The following is a 26,809-nucleotide window of genomic DNA, read 5'->3' as shown; positions in this document are numbered from 1 at the left end:
TTCTACACTAGCTGATGCCGCGCGGTATCACCCGCGTGGTTCCCGTTCCCGTGAGAATATACTATATAGAGAATAACCGGGATAATATATAGCTTACAGCCTTCCTCGATAAATGGACTATCTAACACTAAAAGAATTTTTCAAATCGGACCAGTAGTTCCTGAGATTAGCGCGTTCAATCAAACAAACAAACAAACTCTTCAGCTTTATAATATTAGTATAGATTTATAATCTGTTATCTTCCAAAATTATTATGATTTAATGACCAAAGATACATACCGTACTTACCTAAGGTATAAACTGACAGAATTTGAAGTCTTATAAAATGATGTAGGTCTGGCAGTTACAGGATTTCGCGTAGGTACATCTGGGAGATTCACCGGCGCGCGACCGCCAGCCTGTTTGAAGCTTAGCACGACGTGACCGCGTGGGAAGCACTTTTCATCTCAAGTTCGCTCTTTATTATTATTTAAAACTTGGGAATTTTTATGTCGTTAATTTATTATTATGCTCGGGAAATTATTATTTCTCAGTAATTTTATTCAAACAGATTTCTTTAAATTGATGTAAGGTTTTATTATTTGTAGAACCTAATTAGTACATAACTAAAATTTGTCCAATTATAAACGCAAAATATTACGCAGTTAGTTAGTAGTTTATAAATGTATTTAGATAAATTTGAATATATTTTACGATTATTCACATAGTTAACGTCTGCGATTTTATGTACGATACATCGTTTTTTATTTTTACTGAGAATAAACGATAAATATTTTATCTGACTTTCTGATGACACATTCAATTTGTTGGTACACGGTTTCTATTCCCGTATGTGTACCCCGACAGAATTACTGCAATTATCATCTTCGCAAGAGATGTCATAGTGTGCAAGTCAGTACGCAAATACACGTGCACTCTCAGGAAACCTGCATAGATGAGAAATTTCTTAATTCTCTATGTGTGTGAAGTCTGCCAATCCGCATTTGGCCAGCGTGATGGACTAAGGCCTTACCCCTTGAAGAGTCGATATCAAATACATAGAAACATCAAAACTTTTTATATATTTATTAATGTATGACGAAAAAAAACAACATTATTAAATTAGCAAATATACATCTTTATCTACACTATACTATAATTAAGTAAATAAATAGCAGCAGCTCTCTAACTATTATTAGATTAGATTATATACAATTTCTTTACTATTTTCATATCCGAACTCGAGATTTGAACACCTTGTCATTTGCCATTTTGCTGTGGTAGTTTCACATTTACGTGAATTTCGTACAAATATAACCTTAAAAAGCTTAAAAAGCTATACACACACTATTTATTTAACATAAAAAAAAGATTCCGAATTCCTCCTTTTTTTGAAATCGGTTAAAAATATACTACAAAGTATACTTACTTTATATTACGTTTATGTAAAAAGTACTTTATACAAAGGATACACTCATTAAAACATTAATCAAATTATGTTACAAAGTTTAAATTAATCTAAACTGGTTAGGTTCAGGTGCTGGAGGAGGGAGAGTGGCAAGGTGATCCAGAGCCTTCTGTATTTCCACTGGTATCGGCGGAGGTGTTGGCAAATGGGCACCTTGAGGCTGGAAACCGTTCTCGTCTGCTATATACTGTAGATGAATTATCTGGAACATTACACATGATGTGTAAGAATCATTTCATAAGAATATACAAGAGTACCTATGTTACACGCAACATAAATTATCTTGTCACTTGTTATAAAGAGAAAAAATCGGTAAGGTACTTGGATCTTGATTGCTTAAATAATATTGAAGGTTCGTTATCTAAAAAGTAATGTAATTCGAAACATTTGAATCTCATTTAGTGTCTCAATTGAACACAGTAGATTACAAAGAATCTTTCGAAAAATTTTTAATTTTTGTTTAGTATAAAAAACCGACACGTGATGGCTTTTGACATAATAAAAATTAAATGCAAAACTGCTCTACATCAAATAGTATGTGCCATCCAAACCAATTTAAGATTTTCATCTTTAATTTAAATGCCTATTATTGAATACTTGAAAACTTTAAGACTTGAATTAAGTTTTATAAATTTATTTTTTATTAAAGTTGCTTAAAGATCAAAAACAACTCGTGTTTTATTATTATTTAAGAGTATACAACCCGTTATTATTTGAGGAAAATTTTTAACAATCTAAGATGGAAAAATCAGTGACTAAAACGCCTTCTATTAAATTTGCCTCACTGTTATATACAAGCAAGTTTTTTATGTTTTTTAAGCAGGCGATTTTGCTTGGGTATTTTGTTTTTAATTTGTACATACGTAATAAATTATTGCCGACATTAAATTAATTACTCTACGAGTGTTAATAAAAGTTGGGTTTGGTTTTGTTAACTAAAATATCATATGTAGTAAACAAACTAAGTTTATACTGTGATTTTTTATATGCTTCTAGAAATTCAATGTTTTAAGTAGGTATGTAAATTATGATGCCATCTTCTTAATGTATAAATGCGAAAGGTTCATCACGAAATCTCGAAAACCGCTTGACGTACAAAGATGAAATTTGGCAGGGAGGTAGTCTATAGTTAGGGAACTTAAGCTAACTTATCCTAATAACTATGTTAGTAGGTATCCGTTAAGAACGGATTTTACGATAAGGCCGGACTAAAGAGATCGAAGGGCGGATGAAGTCGCGGGCGTCCGCTAATACTAATATAATTTTCAAGTCCATATTATAAATTAGGCACATTTTGATTTTTGAGAGTGCATAAGCTAATTTTAAAACTATTTTGATAAGAGTACTTTATTTTCCTTATCCCGTGACTTTGTCTACCAATTTGGATACCAGTCAAATGAAAACCTACTCCCACTTGCACAACAATAGAGCGAAACATAGACACATCATACATATTTACATCAAATGTTAAAGCCAACTAATCGCGGCATCATCGGCCGTGTTTTGAGAGTATATAAAATGTATGAAATTACAGAAATCAGATCGGTGGCGGCTTTTTGTGGCTATGGCTTGGCTCCTGTTTGCGGGGACATTTAATGTTTCATCATCATCATTACACATACCCAGGCAATCGAGAAAATACTCAGGTTTGCAGGTTTCCTCACGAGTTTTTACCTTGATCGTTTTAAGACACGTGATATTTATTTTTTTTAAATGCACAAGATCACCAACACATCAACTGAACGTTGGAGGTGCATGGTCCGGACCGGATTCGAACCAGGTTTTAATCACAAGTTTGCGACGGCCTCCGTGGCGCAGTGGTATGCGCGGTGAATTTACAAAACGGAGGTCCTGGGTTCGATCCCCGGCTGGGCTGATTGAGATTTTCTTAATTGGTCCAGGTCTGGCTGTTGGGAGGCTTCGGCCGTGGCTAGTTACCACCCTACCGACAAAGACACACCGCCAAGCGATTTAGCGTTCCGGTACGATGTCGTGTAAAAACCGAAAAGATGTGTGGATTTTCATCCTCCTCCTAACAAGTTAGCCCGCTTCCATCTTAGACTGCATCATCACTTACCATCAGGTGAGATTGTAGTCAAGGGCTAACTTGTAAAGAAAAAAAAAACCTAGCCAGAGGTTATATCCACTAGGCTATTACTACTCATAATATGTTTAGTATGTTTTAATTACGCTACCTGCCCGTCCGGTGCAGTGTATTTGTATTGGCCTTGAGCAGTCTGCGCTTCTTGTTCTGGTATACCGAGGTTCTTCACGTAGCCAGCCTCCTCAGCGCTGATACCGTTACCAGTTTCGTAACTGAAAAATGATGAATAATGATGATGAACACAGCTAATAGAAGAAGATTATGTAATAACTTATCAATGACACAGACAAAACCGATACAGATATACTATGAGTTAATAAGTCATGGATTGAATTGTTAAAATAAATATTTATATTAATTTAAATAATTTTGAATACATATTGTATATTTATTAAAATGAATGAAATTGGAAAATAATATGTATGTAAATATTATGCTAAAATATGCGACCTTGAATAATGTCTGCTTTTTTTACTGTATGGGCATTTTGCATTATTTTTATTTGTTATATTCAATATTGGCCTCCTCCGGGTTTAAATCAGGTAGGTCCAGTGGTTAGCCTATGCGAATTGAGATTATAAGGTCCTGGATTCAAGTTCTGAGTAGTACAATAATACTGAGCTTTTCTTTCTTCCAAGAAGTTCAGTTGGATTCTGAAGTTTTTTTTATTGTATTATACCCTCGCGCCTTGAAACCACGGTAAACATTGAGAACTATGGGTTTTCAAGATAAAATGTGTGTCTATGTGTGTTTGTTTGTTTTGCTAGTATCCTAAAATCTCTATTTCAAATTTAATACAAATTGGTTCAGTTAAAATATTTACGCACAATTACAGATAAACTTTATAATATAACTAGCGGACGCCCGCGACTCCGTCCGCGTGTAATTCAGTTATTCGCAAATCTCGCAAAAACCATGGAATTTCTCGGGATAAAATAATATCCCATATGTTAATCTTCGTTTTAAACATATAATAAATATAACAATAATTTTAAATAATGTCTGAGTAATCTTTACATGATTACAATATTATTTGAGAGATTAACTCGTCATGACTGTTTCATATGAATTACCTTGACATATTACGATACATTCAATAAATCCCTACTGTATAAATAAATAAAAAAATAACAAATGTTAAATAAATATAAAGGTTAATTAGTCAGATCGAATGATCAGTTTCTTGAGTAAAATCGTTTGAATAAACAGTAAAATATGAACGAGAAATCATTTGACCCGGAATAAAATTGTGAATATTTTTGTTAGGCCTTTTAAAGGGCGAAAGAAATGCTGTGGCGAACGAACTCTTTGAATGACTTTTCAAAAAACCTATTTATAAAAAAATATTTGCATCATTTTTCACCCTCTTACTGACAGTTGGAGGGTGAAAAATGCGTCTTTTTTTTTAATCGCAGTTTTTAAAGAGTAGATACATATAAATAATCTGGCTGTAAGAAACAGTAAATTCGCTTAAGTTAAGTTAATACGCTTATATAAACACTCAAAAAACAAAATAACTATGTTTTTTGTAGCGCATATAGTTATTTAAACGAAATACAAAAAATGTCTCTGTATGTTTGTCCTGACTAATCTTTGAAAAATTTGTACCGATTTTAATGGGACCTTCACTGGAAGATAGTTTATTATAGATAGAAGAAGAGGTTATTGAGCAACATAAACTATAGGCTACTTTTTATCTCGTAAAAGTATCCACGAGATTTGTGAATTTTGCGACGGCGAAAGAGAATACGACAAAAATCCGTGTTATTAGCTTTATATTATAGTTATTCCTTTGGCTTCATTTAAATAAAAAATCGTCAAAAAAGATGATCTCTGTGTACACTCGATCGAAACATATGCGACCTACAATGCGCTGTTTGCGAACTTCAACCTGAAGCACAGGTAAGTCTCTTGTGCATTACATTTTAATATGTTCGAAATTTAAAAATAAAGAAAGAAATTTTTAAAAATCAGCAATCAGGAATTGTAGTAAATTTCTTCCAAAATATACTAACATTCTGTTGTATCGTATTTTTTTTTTCAATATACGTGTAGTACCTTTAATCTTGAAACTAGAATAATTTTCCCTATATCAAATGTGAAAAAAAAACTCCGTCTGTCTATGTGTTCTTTCATATATACAAGCTTCGGAGAGTACGAGTAGATATCATGATCCCCAAAACATATTACATGGACCTGCTAACGCATACTGCAGCTTAAACGATGTTTTGGAACATATCTATTTCAACAAGCTCATTGACTAGCATCGGTTTTCATCTTCACACAAGAAATAGAATTAATTATTTTTAATTGTTTTATGTAATGACACTCGTAATATATTTACTACTAAATCATTGTAAATCATTGTAAATAATGATATATTTTAAATGAGCAATAGTTGTTTGTGTCTTCACAAATAGTCATACTTGACGTGTTTTAGAAGTGCTTGTAAACTAAGCCTAGCTTAAATTAATTAATTATTTAACAAAAGCTAAAGCTTGCAAGCATTTATTTTTTGATTTTGATGACCAAATTAATGAATGACCTTGAAAAATGTCTGACCCTTGAATGGTCTTTATTCTTAATGAATTCACTAAAGTTGATTTCCTAATAGGCTTAAATGAGAGTTAAAAGTTTTTGGGATAAAACAGAATACAATATATTATATCGCGAATGAAATGAACAGTATTCTACAACACAGATTAGTGATGTATTATAGTAGTACAAACAATTCTGTGGTGTATAGTTAAGGAGGAATTTATACTTTTATAAATGGCTTAGGTCGCGAGGAGGCAATTATTAATCTTCCAAATTAGAACCTCAAAATAGGAAAATACGAGTTTTTAAATAAATTGATAGGTTTGTTTTCCGATACAATGATTTATGACTACCTACCTGCCGACCCAATAAATACTTTACTCGTATATTTTACCTTGATAAGTTACCCGATTACAATTTGTATTCGGACATGTCGATTCAAAAAGGCGGCGATGAATTGACATAATCCCTCGTTATGCAGGATATTACATTATTGACGCGTAATTTATTATCAAAATAAGAATAAAATAAAAAAGTACAGAAAATATAAACTAAAAATTATTATTTGCTCATTTTAATTAAACTTCTACTCGGCACACCTTGAAATTTAAGCTATTGTAGTTTAAAGTGAGTGAATATACATGACTAGCGGACGTACGCAACTTCGTCCGCACTTAGACTTCTTAGAACTTAGACGAATATACTTAGTTTTATTAAAATAGGGTAAAAGGAAAAGAATTTTAAAATCATGCACAATAAACAGAAACTTGTATAAGTGGTTCACCTACTTCCATTTGTATGAGCCATCGGGGTTGATAATTTGATCTTGCGCGATGATTGGTATGGGTTCCGTTGTGTACTGTTGGTTCTGAACCTGCTGCTGAAGTAGATACGCTGGTATGTTGCCGACGTCTGCCGCCACTACTCCGAGTATTGTCACCAACAAGTACTAATAACAAAGATACAAACACAAAATGAACTAACTCACAAGAACGGCTTATTGACTCGAGAATCGCATGCAACTTATCCAAAAAAGTTACATGAAAAATCATCATCATCATTAGCAGATTGTTTTAATATATCTATGGTTCATCGCTGTAGCTTGGTGTGGGTAACAGTTGCCGTATGACGTTCATAATACGTACTATTATCGTGAATGGCGGGAAACTATCAAGAGTACCTAAAATGAACTGTCATCCGCACCTTTCTATAGCGCACGAGCTATAGGCACCGCATGATCAGACCTCCCTCCGTAGAGGAGAGAGGAGATGGAGCTTAGACCCACAATGCTGCTCCAATGTGGATTGGTGGTGATAGTATTTGACAATTCAACCGACTTCATAAAGGAGGAGGTTCTCAAGTTGATCGGTATGTTTTAACGATAATTTGCAGATGTGATAATGACCGGAACCAAAAACTTAAATTGATCTATGAGGCATGGTAGAATATGGTATGGTAAGAATTTAGAGGATTCAATATGTCAAACAGAAAAATGTCACAACTGAAAATAAATATTTATGTACTTGTTTGCTAAAGTTAATCCAAACTTACAGTGCTCTTCATGTTGGATCCACTTCGGGTGTAAGTTGAAAGCTGAATGAAAAGAGAGGAGTGGTGCACTGTGATTTAACCCCTGGTATTTATATGATTTTTTCTTGCATTACGCACCGGCACCGATTCAAAGTTCATATTTTACGGCGGTGTATGACAAAGGATAAGTGCATCACGTCCCTTATGGCCTGCGCACACTGCGGATGGAACGCCAGAGGATTTTAAATCTATCAATTTAATTATTACAACTATAGTTATTGTCAGACCATTTTAACGGTTTACTATAGGTTCACAACACACTGCTTCAATACGAGTTGGCGGCCGGAACAAAAGTACCTGACTATTTATCGATCACAATCAGATGTTAATGATAATGACTGAGACTGATCGTCTGCTTAACGTACTCACCGAGGCACAGGTATAACACCAACAACTCCGGGCTGAAAATGATTTAGCCCGAAGAACAATTAGCCCGGACAAACATAAGAAAAACCATACATACAGCCGAACGTAGAACCTTCTCCTTTTTGGAAGTCGGTTAAAAACTCAGTATTTCATAGCAGGACTCGAAACCAGGACCTCCTGATCCAAAGCCACACAGGCTAATCAAATCCCGGCATATGCTGTAAACTGGCGTATACTGGAAAGCGGTATTACAGAAAAAAAATCTTTGCATATCCTCTGGGATCCTAATCCCCGCCGCCCGCTAATGTGCGCCAGTCATTATTATGATACTATATGCGTCCTCACGTACTACGCGTATAGTTAATATAACCTAATGTATCATAACAATGTGTACAATTTTACCTAAAGAATAAAAACAAAACAACGTGCTATTTATATTAAATATGTATTTGTACAATATGTTAATATGAATTGTAATCACTATGGGAAATGTGTATGCATATCCTTTATGAATTCCTAAATTATTAAACCAGCTATCCGATAATGATGAAACTTTGGTGTGGTCGTACGCAAATCCATATGATTTTTTTTGGGTTAAACAGTATATTTCTTACAGGTTCTGGGAATAACTTAATATGTATAATGTTAGCGACTTTATACATAATATTAAGTGCCTTTGCATTCACAATATAAATTTGTATGTCATAGTATGGGTATAAATCGAATTTATTAGCCACGATATTTTGCCACGTCTATTTTTATTTTAGATATACGGAAGCTCTTATGTCATTTATTGTTATGTTATTCAAAATACCTCTGTGTCGGTTCATAGGTAAGGGCACCGCTTACATCAGTCTTGTAGACAGTAAATTTTGAATTTAAATTTCAAATCTATACATACATTACTCAGTTTTAGCTTGGCTATTTTAAATTTACAATTGAAGCTGTGTAGTTTTAAAGTATTAAGTAACTTCTCATACTTGAAGTATGAGATGTTACTTGCTTAAGTTGCTTTCCGTTGACTTAAACCCATGTTAAGTCAACGGAAAGCACCCTGTAAATTAGAAACGCAGTATCCATACAAACTTGGGCCCAAATTATTCCAATGGTACAGAGGTGAAAAATGACAATAAATTAGGACAATGGATAGCTCATGAAGATATTTTTAAAGAAACTTATATTTGCATAATCATTTATATTACTCAGGTGCAGGTGGGCAATAATTCGTATCTCTTCGACATGAAATTCATTGCATTATTAGTGTCACACTGACAGACGACAGTTTTAATAGCGATTTGATACTAAGTTGACACATTTAGTCAAAATACAACAATAAATAATGTCAAAACCCTAGGAAAACTGTCAGTTCAATTCAATTCATATAAGTTTTATTTGACATAATATTTGACAATGACATCTCATTCACTGACTGATTTTGACATTGACAGCCCGCGTTGGCAAAGACAATCATTGTTCATCAAAGAGGATACTTAAATCACTACAATCGGTGTGAAAATATGAAAAAAGTTGATTTTCCCTGTTGGCAAATATTATTTCGGTTAAGATTCTAATAAAGTAATCTAGTAAAATATACAAGATTTTTAGTACATTTTTCATTTCTGTATTGTTCTGAAAAATGGGTCCAATTACAGACCTCTCCTTCTATTCTCTTCTTCTTTCTATTTCCTTGAGTCTTAAAATATACGTCTTTTACAGCATACGCTTCTTTTTGGAAAGTTTATTTTTTTCAAAACTTTAGGGAACAGTAGACCTTCACACGTTTCAGAGATAAAGAGTCTTGACAGACAAATCGACGGACAGATAGACAGACACAGACAGGGACAAAAGGGTGCAACCAAAATATAAGCACTAAAAGAGTATCAACTAAAACTAAATGTTACTAAAAAAATCTTTAAGTATATTATTTAAATCATAGATGCATCAGTCGGTATATGCACGTCTCCGAAACCTGTTACAAGAATGTGTGACATACTTCAACAAGGTTTTTTAAAACAAAAATTTATTGATGTTGCCTCATCGGGCTGTCATACAGAATATCAAAATATTGCCCTTTAACTTTTATGCGCATTTACTGAGCTTCAGTATTATGCTATAATGCGGATATCTCCATCTCTTGGAAAGTACTTTGCTATGCACATCTCATTAAGTAAGTTCAAGTTATTATGTGTCCTTTAAATTGTTTACTGCAGAAGTAGCCCGCGACTCCGTCCATATGCTATCGTATTTGGTATAAAAACCCTTGCATCTGATTTCGATATAGCAGTTTTGTTTAACTTTGTTCAAAGCTAAGTAGGATAAAATCTCATTAAAATGTGTTCAGTCATTTTAACTATTACTAAAGTGTGAAAAAAGTGTGAACACCCTGATTTAAAAACTAATAAGTTTTTTAATCCTAGTTATGAAAATAAATATTTGTACTTTTATCTAATACGTTCAAACATTTTTGTGTGATTGATTAACATAGACATTGACCAATTAAAATTTAATGATATTCTGGATCATTAAACGTTTTTAGGGTTCAACGTACATAGTACAAAAACGGAATCCTCATAATATCATTAATACACATTTTTATGTCTGTCTGTTTTATATTTTAAATCTTTTTTACTAAATGTATTAATAAACTGAAATCTCATTTTTTAATAATGTAAATAGAACATAAGATTTAAAATGTTAGTTCGATACATATTAATATACTTGTCATGTTGTGGCTAAGGTTTTGCATACATACTAGTAGGTACACTTATGTGACTCAACACTACGTGTAATAAGATGTGGTATTTCCTTTTAGTATAAAAACGATGTCTCTTTACGTGTCTCTTAATGTGTTTATTATTATTTTTTCAACTTTATAATTTAAGTAGGAATGAATTTACTGACTTACAATAAAATTAGTAGGTATAACTAATTGAGAAATTTTGAACTTTAAAAACATAGCATTATAAAAATTTGGCTTAAATATAATTCCTCAAGAATTTAAAGTCAGGTTTAAATGAAACACGTAATAAACTCAATATCATTTATTTATTTTTTTACTACAAGCCTCCGTGTTAGAAAAAATTAAACCTTTGTGGGTTTACTTAGTGCGCCAGGAGCTGCCCATGGGTTGTTGTAGTTGGGGTACCTGCCGTTGAATGGTGACAGTGGGTTGTAGGCGCCAAACTGACCGAAGCGGTTTGGGTAGTTATTGTAAGGGTTGTTAGGGTTAAACCGTGGGTCGTAGGGACCGTTCACGCCATTGAACAAGGGCGATTGTGGAACTACACCTTTACCGTCGGCCGGGAAATGCACACCACCATGTCTGAATCCTGAAATTTTTTGAAAGTTAATATTAAAAGTTTTATTGCAATAGTGGAGTGGACTATGTAGCAGTACAAATAAGATTGACGACAATGTTTGTCATTATAATAGTCATCGAGTCTATTGCTGAACAAAGGTCATTTTGAAGACTTTACAACACTTAGCAATGACTTTTGATAAAGTCGGTCCATCTAGTCAGCCCCCCTAGCCAAATGGCACGTCGATTATCTTTCTACGATCGCTAACGCTTCGAAAACTAGATAAATGTATGGGAACGACAGATCTTGATCACGTGACCTGTCGATATATAATTGTAAATTCTTGAAGTTAATTTACGTCGAACACTTTCTTCGAATCCCAAAAACCGTGAAGCATCTCTCCCGAGTGATGCCTTAACACTCATAGGTCACAGTCTGTGAGAATATTTAGACTAAAAGTATATATATAGCCTATGTGTTAAACTGAATTATAATCTATGTGTGCCAAAATTGTTGATTTTTTTTAATTCTTTACAAGTTACCCCTTGACTACAATCTCACCTGATGGTAAGTGATGATGCAATCTATGATGGAAGCGGGCTAACTTGTTAGGAGGAGGATGACAATCCACACCTCTTTCGGTTTCTACACGACATCATACCGGAACGCTAAATCGCTTGGCGGTACGTCTTTGTCGGTAGGGTGGTAACTAGCCACGGCCGAAGCCTCCCACCAGCCAGACCTAGACCAATTAAGAAAACCTCAATCGGCCCAACCGGGGATCGAAGCCACGACCTCCGTCTTGTAAATCTACCGCGCATACCACTGCGCATACCATTGAAATTAGATAACAATCAATCATCAATGAAAAGTTTTCAGAAACTTTCCTAATATACAACTCCGATAAAAGGTTGTTGGCGTCAAAAATATTACTCCCTTCCTAAAGACAGATTGATCTGATAGTTGTTTATCCTATAAAATTTAAGTTCTAACGCTAGAAGGTTTTCGACGCACACTGCAGTCTAGTACTAGTATAGTAGTCGTATAAGTGGAGTCCGTACCATTTTCGTCAGCGACGTAGTTCACCTGGATTGGTATACCTTCAGGAGAAGTGTACGCGTAACTGCCTTCCTTGACCTGCAAAATTAAATCATTATTTCATTTAATTATTTTATTAACATTGAATTTTAACTAGGCACATTGCTTTAGAACTAGGAAATCCTAAGAAAAATGTTTAATTCTACTTCAAAATTTGTTAAACTTGTTTTGTCTGGAGATGGGTTGTTTTTCTATGGCTGCTCACCAACCTACTGAGAAAATCAACAAATGGTAATATTACCTCATTTTCACAATATAAATCTAAATCAATTATAGAATATTCACGCACCCTAATGTTTAATCTATACTTCTATACTAATATATAAAGCTGAAGAGATTGTTTGTTTGATTGAACGCGCTAATCTCAGGAACTACTAGTCTGATTTGAAAAATTATTTCTGTGTTAGATAGCCCATTTATCGAGACAGGTTATAAGCTATAAGTTATCCCCGTTCTCCTACGGGTACCGGAACCACGCGGATAAAACCGGGCGGCGTCAGCTAGTATTGAATAGAGTTGTATTAACCTCGTGAGTGCCAGTTAAGTTAAAAGGCAAGTTTTAATAAAAATATTTAACAGTACCTGAGTTCCTTGAGGCTCACCAGCTTTGTCTATGTAAGCGTCTTTTAAGAATCCAGTTTCTTGAGCTTGCTTGCCGTCACCGGTAGCATAACTGAAAAATGTTTTAGAACTTATTTCATCGTATCATCTTTAAAGTATTCCAAGGAAGTTCTAATAAGCAACTACAAATATTACAAATTTGAAATTTTCACCCGCAAGTACAATTACTACATACACGGATCGCCAAATCCCATTAACATACTTTTTGTTTATTTTGTAGTACGAAATTAGATGGCTATCTAAAAGTAATGATTTTCGTAATTACCAATAAAGATTGAGCCGAGATAGCCCAGTGGATATGACCTATGCCTCCGATTCCGGAGGGTGTGGGTTCGAATACGGCCCGGGGCATGCACCTCCAACTTTACAGTTGTGTGCATTTTAAGATATTAAATATCACGTGTCTCAAACGGTGAAGGAAAACATCGCGAGGAAACCTGCATACCAGAGAATTAAGAAAATTCTTTGGTATGCAGGTTTCTGGTATGCAGGTTAAAAGGCAGAGAATTTCCTTAATTCTCTGTGTGTGTTAAGTCTGCCAATCCGCATTGGGCTAGCGTGGTGGACTATTGGCCTAACCCCTCTCATTCTGAGAGGAGACTCGAGCTCAGCAGTGAGCCGAATATAGGTTGATAACGAACGAACGAATAAAGATTGGTAATTATTAATTATTGTAAATGCTATAGTTACACAGGCTATACAAATGACTTTAAATATTGGATAGAAGCAGATGTTAATTTGCGTAAGTTCATCATGAATAGATAATAATTTATTGCACATTGTAGAGTCAATATCTCCTTAGGATGCTCCGGTTTCGGGGTGAAACGTACGTAGAGTATTTTGTCGGACCTGGGTGACGTCGTCGCATGGGCGTCTGCTTTTCGCGGATGATAGCAAAATAAATAAATTATTATCTAAATGGCTTTACTTAATTAATTAAATACTTACTTTACTTAATTAATAAAAAGTTATTAATTAAATCAACACACCTAAAGGAGTAGCTTCCGTCAATTCCATGGTTATTAGAGTAACTCAAGATAGGAACCGCTGCACCGGCTGAGTTGTAACCCGCATTATAATACGGGTTGTAACCAGGTCCGAGAGGGTTACGACCCGCATAATATGGGTTCAGAGGTGCCGCCGCTAGCCCGGCCGGGGCGACTGGCGCAGCTGCTAGAGCAATGCCAATCCAACAACATATCGCTACGTACGCAACGAAGGGATTCATCTAAAAGAAAAGATTAATTTAAGAAAATGTACACTGTACCTTGTCTTACACGGGCAAGGAGGCCTATTTTCGAGGTCCAGACCCTACCTGATTATCATCGGGCGGAGAAGATCCACTCTGTTACTTTTTTCTTCTGATTGTGTAAGTGCCGTAGGCTCCTTATGGGAACTCAGCGGCGTCACCGGGCGGTATGCTTTGTTACTGTGCCTGTCTGATAGATGAATACAAATTTGTTCCTTTTGCCGTGAAAATCCTTAGGCAATGGAGTCGCAGGGTAAAAATATTTTTCCGAGCTAATTCACAGCGACTAATCGACTAGTTATAGGCAAACTTTTTACCAAAGGATCAACCTGGCTATCCAACGTATTCTTGCCACCAATCCACAAGCATAATTTTTACAGGATTCAGGATAACTTAGTTTCGCTTATCTAGTTATTTTAAGGTCTTTCTTTTTATGAATTATATTATTTAAATAAACCGTACATCATTAAAATAGAACAAAATGTTTATCGAATCTTTTGCAAAAGAATTTTCTTTCTGAGCATTTTGGAGGTTCGGGAGATGATGAACAAGTAGATGGTACTTATACAGGTTTAAAATTCAATTACTTAATGAACTAATGTAATATGTAAATATTATGATGGTTTTCCACTGTGGAAAATTCTACAAAATCTTGCAAACCTGCCGGTGATACTCGAAAAAAATATGCTTTACGCACTAACCGACCTCCTGCGGTGTCACACGCGTAGTTCCCGTTCCTGTGAGAATATGGGAATGAAATAAAGCCTACGACACTCACAAATAACGTGGCTTTATTGTGGTAAAAGAATTTTCAAAATCGGTTTTGTAGATCCAGAGATTACCCCTACATCACCACAAACTTTACCTTTTTATAATATTAAAGTGTGTGGTATATAAATGAATATTATTATTTAATTTTAAAGTGAAACTGGTACCTTTGTAAAGCTGTTGTTAGAACCAACTGTACTTATTGTACTCACTTTGTTACTGATATTGTGGGAACTGAAGTAACCATTTATAGGCAGCGGGGTTGCTCAGTAGGTACAGAGATTTTTTGTTATGCCATCACTCAGTCGTGAATTTCACACACACCTCTTTGCCTACCTATTATCATTTACCACTTTATACTTCAATTTACAAAAGTTATCTCGCATAAAGAGATCCAAATCTAAAATTAGCCTAAAATTACCGTAAAAACTTAAAACAGATACAATCCGCCCAAATCACAGAGAATATTTCAGTTAAGATGACTCTGTTAGATCTTCGATTATTACCTACTAATTTGAATATATTCAAGGATTATGTGGCACTTAAAGTTTTATGGTAAGTACATATTTTTTAACACTTTATGTTATATGGCACAAGAGAAAACATATATCAAGTTTAAGTTATATAGCAAAACACCTATACGTGACATAAACTGACAGTTAAACTACAGTTATTTTAAATTGTTTATTTTTTTTTATACTCATTATAGTATCAGTGTAACAAATATAATGTAGTAGCAGACGCCCATGACTTCGCCTTCAAAAAAGCACAATAATTTGTTTTATAATATCTCAAAGGGCAGCTTTTCGATCTCCCAGGTGACTTTTCCCGACAAACAATTATCGTCATATTTCAATCAAAACACACCAAACCTTAACAAAGGATATACCTACGTAAACCTTCCTTATAAATCACTATGTATTGGTGAAAATTAAAACCTCTTAATGCGTTCTTTATTTAGTTTTCTAGTAGAAACACACAGACGCGGCGGAGGACTTGATTTTGTAATGCTTGAATATATAAAAGGCAAATATCTGAAAGGATTGCGCTGAAAGAAGAACGCTAGTCCTAACTCAGACACTGACTTTTAAAATTACCCATATTTTTTGTTAAGCTCGGGAAAAAAAAATGTCAAAAAAAGTAATTTAATCCATTGTCAATAAGTATACCCCTACTGTTTTCAGAGTCTTGAATTCAGATTTTTCTTAACTTTCATTACGACACTGGGTAGCCTTTTAACGCGTTTATAATCAGCTCTATAATCGCAAGAAGCCCAAAAGCTAGATTCCAGATCCGTGAAGATAGATATAACAATTACATTGCATCTATCAGTACGACGTTGCATTATTGTAAAGCTGTAGGTATAACCTTAAAGTCCAGATTAACCTTTGATTTATTCAAATTCACCTAATTCTGGAGGTTTTAAAAGTTTTGTTTACTTAATAATAAAAAAATAGCAATAAAATGATGCATTATTTATGTTTGATATTTACTATTTATTAGTGAGTTAGTTCTATACTTTATCTGGCGTTCTCCCATGGCACGCAGATAGTAATTTTGACTAAGAATGATTTTTTCAAAATTCACCCTCTTAAAGAAGTTCACAAGGACGAAGTCGTGGATATCAGCTAGCTAGTAATTTGTTTTAATTAATATGTCAAAATTTATTTTTTGCACCAAATACAGAACAGGTAATTAAAATTACGTAATTATACCCTTGTAACTTACTCTTACAATAGTATCCCAATAAACATCTTTATACAATCAAATAATCTGTTTCACATAAATAGAGGAAGATAAATCCCATTATTCTTTTAGAAGAAGGTCAAAATAATTCATTACATTCGGCATAACAGTAATGATAACGATCTAATTATCAATTAAATTCTGATCTAACATTTCGGTGCTCTTAATTACATGTACCTCATTTACATTTTTAACAAACCCGCTGCTTGTTTTGTAACACTTTTTTTTATTGTTTGTGTGATATTAGTATGCTGATGCTTCGAATATATAGTCAGTCGTAAACGGACCCTAATTTGTAACTGTGCTTTTAGAATAGACAAACATACATAATTGTATTATGTCTGAAAGTTTGTCAGTCTATACCATGCTTTACCACAGGTAGGTAAGTAGGTTATAGCTTGTCAAGTTCGTTCGTAACACTCCCGACGGTCGGCGCAGGCCGGGGGCGTGTAGCGATGAATGACAAACCCACGACTGATGCCCCTCCCCCGCTCGCACGATTTCACACCCGCGCATTCTTTCCCTCCGCGGCCCGCATATCATGGGAGTATCATCAACGAACTTGCCAAGCTATAGCCACTTTTTGCCCAACTGCAAGAAGGGTGATGTTTTCGCGCGTATCTTGTATGTATGTATGTATGTTTGTTTGTATGTATGTAATATTTTCTGTTACCTCATTCATTATCCATTAATTTTTCAAAAGATAACCATATCTTCCAAGCCGCTAAACGGATTCACATAATTAAGATGTCGTTAGATTTATAAAATACTAGCGGACGCCCGCGACTTCGTCCGCGTAAATTTCGATGTCAACTTTACTACTACCCCTACCCTACCACTACCCCAACCCTACCACTACCCCAACCCTACCCTACCCAACCCCTACATCTACCCTACCCCTACCCTACCCTACCCTACCCTGTAACTTCTCTATCTTACTCCTACCCTTAGCAAAATCGGTCCAGTCATTCGAGAGTGGTGGTATGACCAAGAGAAATAGAGACTTCTATGCTAATAATATAAAGAGGTAAAGTTCGTGTGGTTGTAGGAGGTAATCTCTGGATCTACTGGACTGATTTGGAAAATTGATTTACCAATAGAAAGCTACGTTATTTACGAGTGTCATAGGCTATTTTTGATCCCCATATTCACACGGGAACGGGAACTACGTAAATGAAAGCGCCGGGCGTCATATAGCGGAATTTCTGCGTCTTTTAGAAATTTTGTATTATCTCCGAAACTATTTAGGTAATTAACATACTGTAAAGGGCAAATCTTATCTCCATAATATCCTTGTGATTATCAAATAATTTATTATAATAAGGATTGAAGTTTAGTTGTATAAATAATGACATAAACCTCAGTATATAAAATTAATAATTTTTAAAACACAAAAGGTACTATATCTGCTAATATATAAAAGATAGATATATGGTGTCGCGGACTTTTTTGTATAACTTTTAAAGATACATAAAGTCTCCATACATAAATTTCAATTTTACACAATAGTTAAGGCAGCGCATGCGAATAAGTCTGTTTAAGAGGATTTTCAGTCCGACATGTATGACGAAAACTGTGATAACTCGGCTAATATATATGATACCAATATAAAATATAGCCTATAGCACTCCCCGATAATGTAGCATTCTACTGGTAAAAGAATTTTTAAAATCGGACCAGTAGTTCCGAAGACCCCATTTTAAAAATGTGACAAACTTACAAACTTTACCTCTTTATAATATTAGTATAGATATAGATATAGACAAAGATAGGTAGGTGGATTGATAGGTGAAGTTAAAAAAAACCAACAATACGAATTTTTTTACGAATATTGCGATATGGGTATCAAATTCAACGGCTCAACTTGAGAATTTCAAAATGGTATATCATGGCCATATTAAAAATGCTACAATTAGAAAAACGTAATTTTTCATTGTCTATACAAAATATGGTGGTGGATGACTATATACGAGTAGGTAGATTAAAATCATTATATCCAATATTGGTCCCGACTGTCTCGACAAATTGCTTTCTAAACTTCTGGTTACAATTTGTTTTTTTTTTCTTTTCAGTTTTTATATTTTATGCAGTCGGGTTTTTTATTTTTTTAATTATTAATTTAAAATTCTCTTGATTTTTCAATATCGTTCTACTAGATTAAAAAATATCATATTTTTGAGACATGAATATATATAAAAATTTTGATTATTAAATATGTTTCAGCCAATACGAGCCTGTACCTACAATCTTTTTACAACCCAATAAGACGCAGGTGGCTCCACTAGGGTTAGTGGGTATTCTGATGTCAGCGAGTCCCACACACCGGCCGTAGACTGCACACACAGTTCTGTCTGTGCAGTTTCCGGACCGGATGTGCAAACGCATTTCCCAGCCACAAAAAAAAACGGGTCTTTGGTGGCACAGATAAGCCACTGCGTAAAACATCTACAAAACTTATTAATTCTTCATTTATTACTACCAGAACCTCGCGTTTTCACCGGCGTAATCGGTAGTTCCCATTCTCTTGGGATTACGAGATAAAATATAGCCTATGTTACTTCCTGATATTAGAACTACAATATCAGGAAGTAACATAGGCTATATTACTATATTTTATCTCTTCTATTGGTAAAATATTTTTTCTAATAGAACTTCATTATCAGGTGTATGCAACTAAACAAATCGGGGCTGTGAGTTTATTTGATATACACAAAAATACAATTTTTTGTCTGTCCGTCTGATTGTCCGAGCTAATCTATGAAATGGCTGGTACGATTTAAGTAGGACTTCACTGGTAGAATAGAGGAGGTTATTGAGCAACATTTATCAACTTTTTATTTGGGAAAAATGCACGGTACCGGCGGTAATTGTACGACCTCCGCGGCGCAGTGGTATGCGCGATGGATTTACAGGACGGAGGTCCTGGGTTCGATCCCCGGCTGGGCCCATTGAGGTTTTCTTAATTGGTCCAGGTCTGGCTGGTGGGAGGCTTCTGCCGTGGCTAGTTACCACCCTACCGACAGAGACGTACCGCCAAGCGATTTAGCGTTCCGGTATGATGTTGTGTAGAAACCGAAAGGAGTGTGGATGTCATCCTACTCCTAACAAGTTAGCCCGTTTTCATCTTAGATTGCATCATCACTTACCATCAGGTGAGATTGTAGTCAAGGGCTAACTTGTAGAGAATAAAAAAAAAAAAAATTCACGTGGACGAAGTCGCGGGCCTTTGCTAGTATCACACTAATATTATAAAGGCGAAAATTTGTTTGTGTGTAAGAATGTTTGTTACTCCTTTACGTCTCAACTGCTGAGCCGATTAAGCTAAAATTTGGAATGGAGGTAGGTTTTATCCTGGATTAACACATAGGCTACTTTTGATCCGGCAAAAAGTCACGGATCCCGCGGGATTTGTCAAAAACAGAATTTCACTCGAACGGAGTCGTGGGCGTCCGCTAGTAATTTATATTATCGAAATTGCACCGTTCTCTACACTGGTTTATCATCTCGATGATTACATTAAATATTCAACTAACAAAACGCTTGGTATTGTTAGTTGAATACTAATAATATGATAAATTTTAAGAACTGCTTAGAATAAATTGATCATCAATTCACATTTCAAGGCCATTTAAATATTTTCACGTTTTAACACGGTAATTGTATCATTACCCCCGGAATCTTTTTTGTCATTTAAAAAATGAGTTTTCAAAATTGTGTTAGCCTTGATAACAATAACTTAATTAAAATATAATCATCATCATTAAAAACCCATATTCAGCTCACTATTGAGCACGAGTCTCCTCTCAGAAGGAAAGGGGTTAGGCCTTAGTTTACGACATTTAATGCAGAAGAAAAGGGTGAAATTTTTAATGTTTCTAATTATGACGTATTTCTACGTCATTTTACGTAATGATTTTTCTGAATTTTGTCACCATCTTCAAGTCACCTTAAAATAAATAATTATATATTCAATGATCTTAAAAACTATATTAGGATTTGTATATAACTATATCAGTTATACACAAATCTCAATATTTTAACGTCTGTTGGCTTCGACTAGTTAAATATTATTAGGAAGCCTATCAGCATACGTAATTTGTTGAAAATTATAATAAGTTGTATTATAAAATTTGGGGTAAGACCAATTTATAAATGAACAATCAATTATTATTTAAAAAGTATATTTGCTATACGAATTACAAAAACGTAACGAACCATAATAAAATGTACAAAAATATGGCAGTGCGGGTGAGATTGCAACAAGCAATATGTGAGTATCAGCCGGTTGTCAATTCACGTGCTCATCATGGCAAACATTGAGTTGTCAAAATTAGGTACGATTAGATTGTTGGTTTTTGTTTTGGTGCGATTCGACAAATATTCGATTGCATACAGTTAGTTATTGAATCGATTATTCGTAGAATTCTACCGGTGTCGACTGCTTATCTCCTGACGGGTTTGGGGATGGAAGGTCCTTCGGCTTTGAAACCGTTCTCATCGGCGGTGTAGTTCACAGTCTCAACGTTGCCTTCTTTGTCGGTGTAGGTGTAGGAGCCGCGGACGGCGACTACTATTTGGGGCTTGTTTTCGGCGTCAAGAACCTCTTTAGGCTCTCCAGTCTCGATGCGGCTGATGCCATTTTCGGTTTCGAAGCTGAAATTAGTAAAAACAATAAGTCAATATGTTTCATGTTATCTATACATTCTATACTTTTTCGGCAATGTATTGTCTATTGTGATTGTATTTTCTTACTAATTTATTATTGTTTTGTAATGACTGTTTTTGCCAAAAAAAAAACATATTATTTAAATCTCGGCTATATTTTACGAATGTTTTCATTGAAACTACAATGATTTAAATTATGGAAATGTATTGCCTTTATTTTTATTCTTTTATTTTTTATATTTAATCTAATTGAACTAATAAGTTAATAACCATCATCCAGGAAACAACCTATTAATGAAAATTTAATAATTTAATAATAATTTAGTATTTTTTTTAAGATTTCCAAATTATTTGCTTTACACAAAATACACTTTTCTTCTGAATCTGCCTTCCGGACTGGTTTTAGAGTATTTACAAATCAATAGGTACGTGTAAACTAAGGTTTCTTATAAAAACTAATTTTAGTTTTGATTTTAATTTTTACTTGTATATAATTGCCTCGTTGCCCAGTAATACTACTAAGTATATGTAAAAAAAGTATCTGATATTGATCGTTAAGGCGTCAAACATAAACCCACATTGGAGCTGCACTTTCTGCGCTTATACAGCACCAAATCCAGAAAGCGCAGGTGCTCTACAATCATCAACTTCTATCAAAAAAACATACCAATCAACTTGAGATCCTCCTCCTTTTTGAAGTCGATTATAAAGTGGGTACGATAGCTATAGCGATATGCAATAGCGATAGCTGTCTAGCGGGCGGAGATCTAACCCACGACCTCATGGTGTTAAGATCAGCTCCTTTACCGAAAAGCTATTGAGGCTTTAATAAAATAGACAAATGACTAATAACTATTTTATGGCCGCCCTATGCAGTATTTACAAATATGATACTGTAGACATTTTCAATACATTTACCTACACTAATTTATAAAGAGGAAAGATTTGTATTTTTGTCTGTAACAAATAAACTCAATAACTACAGAACCGATTTGTAAAATTCTCTCACCAATGAAAAGCTACGTTATCAAGTAATAACATAGGCTATAACTTATATACGTATTCCAACGGGAACTACGCGGATGAAACTGTATTATACTATAAAATATAATATACACACCCAAAGTTGTATCCACCCTGGGGTGTCTGGTCGTATTCTGAGCGGAGGATCTTCAGTGGCTCGTACTCTACGGCGGCGCCGGCGGCTATGGCCACAAGGGCGAGAGCGACAATGATCTAGAAAAACAAAAATCAGTTAGGACATGTTGATAAATCAAACAAGTCTATACAAGCACATTCAATCACATCTCCTATAATATAATAACACGAAAACCACACATGTTAAATCACTTGAATGATTTTGAAGATTTAAGTCTTAAAGTGCTTGTTTGTGTAATTAACATAAGAAGTGATGTTACTTTATTTTATTTTATACTATCTACAATATTACTGTAAGTTGTGCCAAATGCAAGGATGAATAAAATCACTACAATATTTTCTATTTAAAAAAAACCAGGCACTCTACTACCAACTAAACGTTTTGCAAGACAATGACAAGCACTAGACCACTTAAACTACCCTTAGGACGTACCACTTTCATGGTTGATAAGAAGGTTTGATTTCGTAGCTACCTAATAAGCGACTGATGCTTTGGCACTCGATGCAAATTCTTTTATAAATTCATCATCCAACTTAATGTCGCGGCTTCATCGATTTAATGTCATGTCAAATGCCACAGTGCAATGTTGATGTATAATAATAATCGAACTTGACCAAGTTCATTTGATTTTATATAATATTAATCACTACCCCATGTAGTATCTATATAGCACCCGTGCGAAGACGGGGTGGGTTATGTATTAAACCCCATTCAATCAACAGCCTGTATTCGTCCACTGCTGGACATAGGCCTTTCCGAGAGCGCGCCACCACACACGATCCTCCGCCTTTCTCATCCAGCCACTTCCCACTACCTTCTTGATGTCGTCGGACCATCTAGCCGGAGGGCGTCCTACACTGCGTTTGCTAGTACGCGGTCTCCACTCCAGAACACGTCTGCCCCAGCGGCCATCTGTTCTACGACAGATATGGCCCGCCCACTGCCACTTCAGTTTGCTAATTCTTTGGGCTACATCAATTATTTTCGTTCTCCTACGGATTTCCTCGTTCCGGATTTTATCCTTCAGAGAGACTCCTAACATAGCCCTTTCCATAGCTCGCTGAGCGACTTTAAATTTGTGGATAAGGCCAATAGTCAGTGTCCACGTTTCCGCTCCATACGTCATAACAGGCAAGACACACTCATTAAAGACTTTTGTCTTCAGGCTTTGGGGTATTGACGAATTGAAGACCCGACGTAATTTCCCAAATGCTGCCCAACCAAGCTGAATTCTTCTGTCAGCTTCCTTGTCGAAGTTATTCCTACCTAGTTGTATCATTTGACCGAGGTAGTTGTATTCCTGAACAACTTCGATGCTGGCATTATCGATAATTATGGGCATCGTGATGACGTGCTCATTGAGCATGATTTTAGTTTTATCCATGTTCATCACTAAACCCACTTGTCTGGAGGAATGGCTAAGGTCGGTCAGCATTTTCTCAAGATCTTGCAGCCCACTCCCCATTAAATAAGTTCTAATCCGTATCGGTAGGTAAATGTATCGTACATGTATGTGCATTGTACCTACATGGAAGTCTTATACAATATGTACATAATTATTAAGATTAATTTTCATGTATGAACATATTAAATAATTATAATGTATAAAATATTTTGTATACAATAAGTATTTATTTTATTTACAATCCTATTAAACTGCGTATTTTGTTGCTTCGAGACATGCGGGCGCCCGAGCATCATGTAAATGGTTGTATAACTCCTTACTTACATTTATGAGTAAATGGCTACAAAATCTGAAAAATATCACGAAACTTTTTCAGTCATTGGCCTTTCTTTGATTAAAATAAGAAAATTATAAAACTCTAACATACCTTTTTTAATTAAAAATATAATTAAAAAACGGTAAATATATTTCTTTTTTCAAACATTCTCCATTTTGTATCTTAACATTCAGAGTTTTACTTCATCTCATTCTTCGCAAAATTATTGATTGAAATCTGAAATTTAAATACAAAACATTTCATGTTTTGTATTTAAATTTCAGATCGAAATATAGAATAGAAGTCGAAATTTTATTAAATTTTAAAATTAGAAATGTTGAAATTTTCATTGTTTATTTTAACGACCGACACTCCAATACAAAAAATATCAATATTATTTTGGTTTTTCGTCTTTAACCGTCCATATATCTGCTGATCGCACAATAAAATTAATGAGGATTATACGTCAGATACTGCGGAAGCCCTGAAAGTATATGAGCATGAGCTGGAGAAAGTAAGCAGCTTTCGTTACCAATTCACAAAATAATATCGAAGAGGAAGTAAAATTGGAATTAAGTTATTCTACGCCCTTAGTAAGTTAATTTCTTAAAAACTCCTCAGCCATAAGACATACATTTGTACATAAGCTTCTTGTGTACAAAACTCCTATAAGGCCAATAGTAACCTATGCATGCATGATACGTGGGCTCTCACCGTCACAGAAGAATATAAATTAGCAGTGTTCGAGAGGAAAGTGCTCCGCAAAATATTTGGGCCACTAAGAAGTTCAGATGGAACCTATTGCCATAGAATGAACCACGAATTGGAAAACCTTGTGAAAGGCGAAACAATAGTGCGACATTATAAAGCCCAACCTCTTCAGTGGCTAGGGCACGTACAGAGAATGCCAAAGAATAAAATGTTAGGCATTTTATGAGTGATAACAAAACAAAATAGAGACCTCAGGTAAAAAGACCTAAAAAATTATGGCTAGATTGTGTTAAAGAAGGCTTGCAAAAAATGGAAAAGTTAGCAGCGTGGGAAAAAAACATGAAGAAAAGAAATGAATGGAAAGTGGTAGAGGAGGCCAAGACCTACAAAGTCTTGTGGCGCCGAAGAAAGTAAAGTAAGTATACTTCAGATACGGTTTATGGAAAAAATGAAAAATATTCTATTAATTTGAAACATCAAAAAGAAAGGGCCATTGGTGGCCAATGGTTTGGCCAAAAAAAAATTGGTGGTGGCTAAGTTAGAAATATCGAGAAATCGAGTAATTTTGTTGAGTATGCCTTTTCCAGTTCCATATGCTCATAATTTTAATTCAATTCATCGTGCCGTTTTTTGTTATAATCGATCAAATTTTAAAAGAAAAAGGACAAATTTTTTCTGACATTTTTTTCAAGCGTCTATGAATGAAAAAAATATAAAATGATAGATAATTATTTTCTTAACAATTTATTCTTAAGGCGTAGTATTATGTCAAGTCTGGAATTAAAGATATTTATGTTTTCGAAGTTTTAGAGGTTATGTTTTGTCAACGACGAATAGATACCTACTTTTAAAATAAAAGTCTTTAATTATACAATGATTATGAAGCCGGGTATTTAGGTTCGATCAAAGAAAATAAAAAGTAGGTTTGATGCCCATTTTTCTCTTAGACATTGATAATATACATACTTTATAAAAATTAATCTTCCTAATTAGATCTAAAAACCAACGTGGAATTTAAATACATTAATATTTTAAGTCAGTAGTTAAGCGGGAGAATCGGTACCCATAAACAGAAGCGGTCGTTAAAAAGGATGTAAGTACGGAAAATCAGTTGATATCGGAAAAACACAAGATTTACAAGAAGCATAGGTACGCAAACAACGAAAATATGACGCGATGTGACAACTGAACTGACAGTTCATAGTGGAATTGTTAGTGCATGTACCTTTATTTAAAATCATGTCGAACATACTTAAACAATAAATACGTTTGTAAACACTTGTTCCCTTCCTTTGATTATTAAAATATATCATACGGCTTAATGTTGGTAATAATTGTTATTAACATATTTGACTATTATATTTTGTTTATTTTATTAGTTAAATGTAAAATGCCGCCAAGTAAGAGTGAATTTTAGCAGTATTTTGTCATGATTAGAAATGCAATAGGTAGGTAGGTACATACTCGCTTGAAAATCAAAATATTTATTAATATTTCAAAATAATTATATTAATTCGTTATAAATATTAGTTTATATGTTCATTCTACTGAAATTAAACTGATGTCATTGAATACCTACGTGTAGTTCAATGACGATACTTCATTCTGATTCGATACTGGCTTTTCGATACCGTGCGCGTCCCTAGTTATCCAATAGATGTAATATTGGTATAAATAGTGTGGTTGCCATACTCAATTATTTAAATGTAATTGATGTGATTATATTT

The 26,809-nt window shown here is 34.5% G+C and overlaps 2 protein-coding genes across 2 annotated transcripts; both read right to left on the bottom strand.

Annotated features, from left to right (window-relative positions):
• Positions 1–1,050: 1,050 nt before the first annotated feature.
• On the bottom strand, positions 1,051–15,333 carry LOC112056007 (uncharacterized). The gene is made up of 8 exons (XM_052882650.1): positions 15,248–15,333; positions 14,053–14,291; positions 13,025–13,115; positions 12,406–12,481; positions 11,130–11,374; positions 6,878–7,038; positions 3,643–3,763; positions 1,051–1,649 (listed from the first exon to the last, which is right to left on the bottom strand). The coding sequence occupies exons 2-8, from the start codon at positions 14,289–14,291 to the stop codon at positions 1,488–1,490; spliced, it is 1,095 nt and encodes a 364-aa protein (XP_052738610.1). The 5' UTR covers positions 15,248–15,333; the 3' UTR covers positions 1,051–1,487.
• A 5,657-nt stretch (positions 15,334–20,990) lies between these two features.
• LOC112057733 (larval cuticle protein 1-like) lies at positions 20,991–23,175 on the bottom strand. The gene is made up of 3 exons (XM_024098277.2): positions 23,083–23,175; positions 22,612–22,727; positions 20,991–21,479 (listed from the first exon to the last, which is right to left on the bottom strand). Exons 1-3 carry the CDS (start codon positions 23,089–23,091, stop codon positions 21,269–21,271), a joined length of 336 nt encoding a protein of 111 aa, XP_023954045.2. The 5' UTR covers positions 23,092–23,175; the 3' UTR covers positions 20,991–21,268.
• Between the last annotated feature and the right edge of the window lie 3,634 nt (positions 23,176–26,809).

This window comes from Bicyclus anynana, chromosome 7 (genome assembly GCF_947172395.1).
Source record: "Bicyclus anynana chromosome 7, ilBicAnyn1.1, whole genome shotgun sequence".
In the NCBI taxonomy this organism is placed as follows: Eukaryota; Metazoa; Arthropoda; class Insecta; order Lepidoptera; family Nymphalidae; genus Bicyclus; species Bicyclus anynana.
The sequence above is the reverse complement of the archived record's forward strand: the minus strand, read 5'-3'. Positions and strand labels throughout refer to the sequence as shown.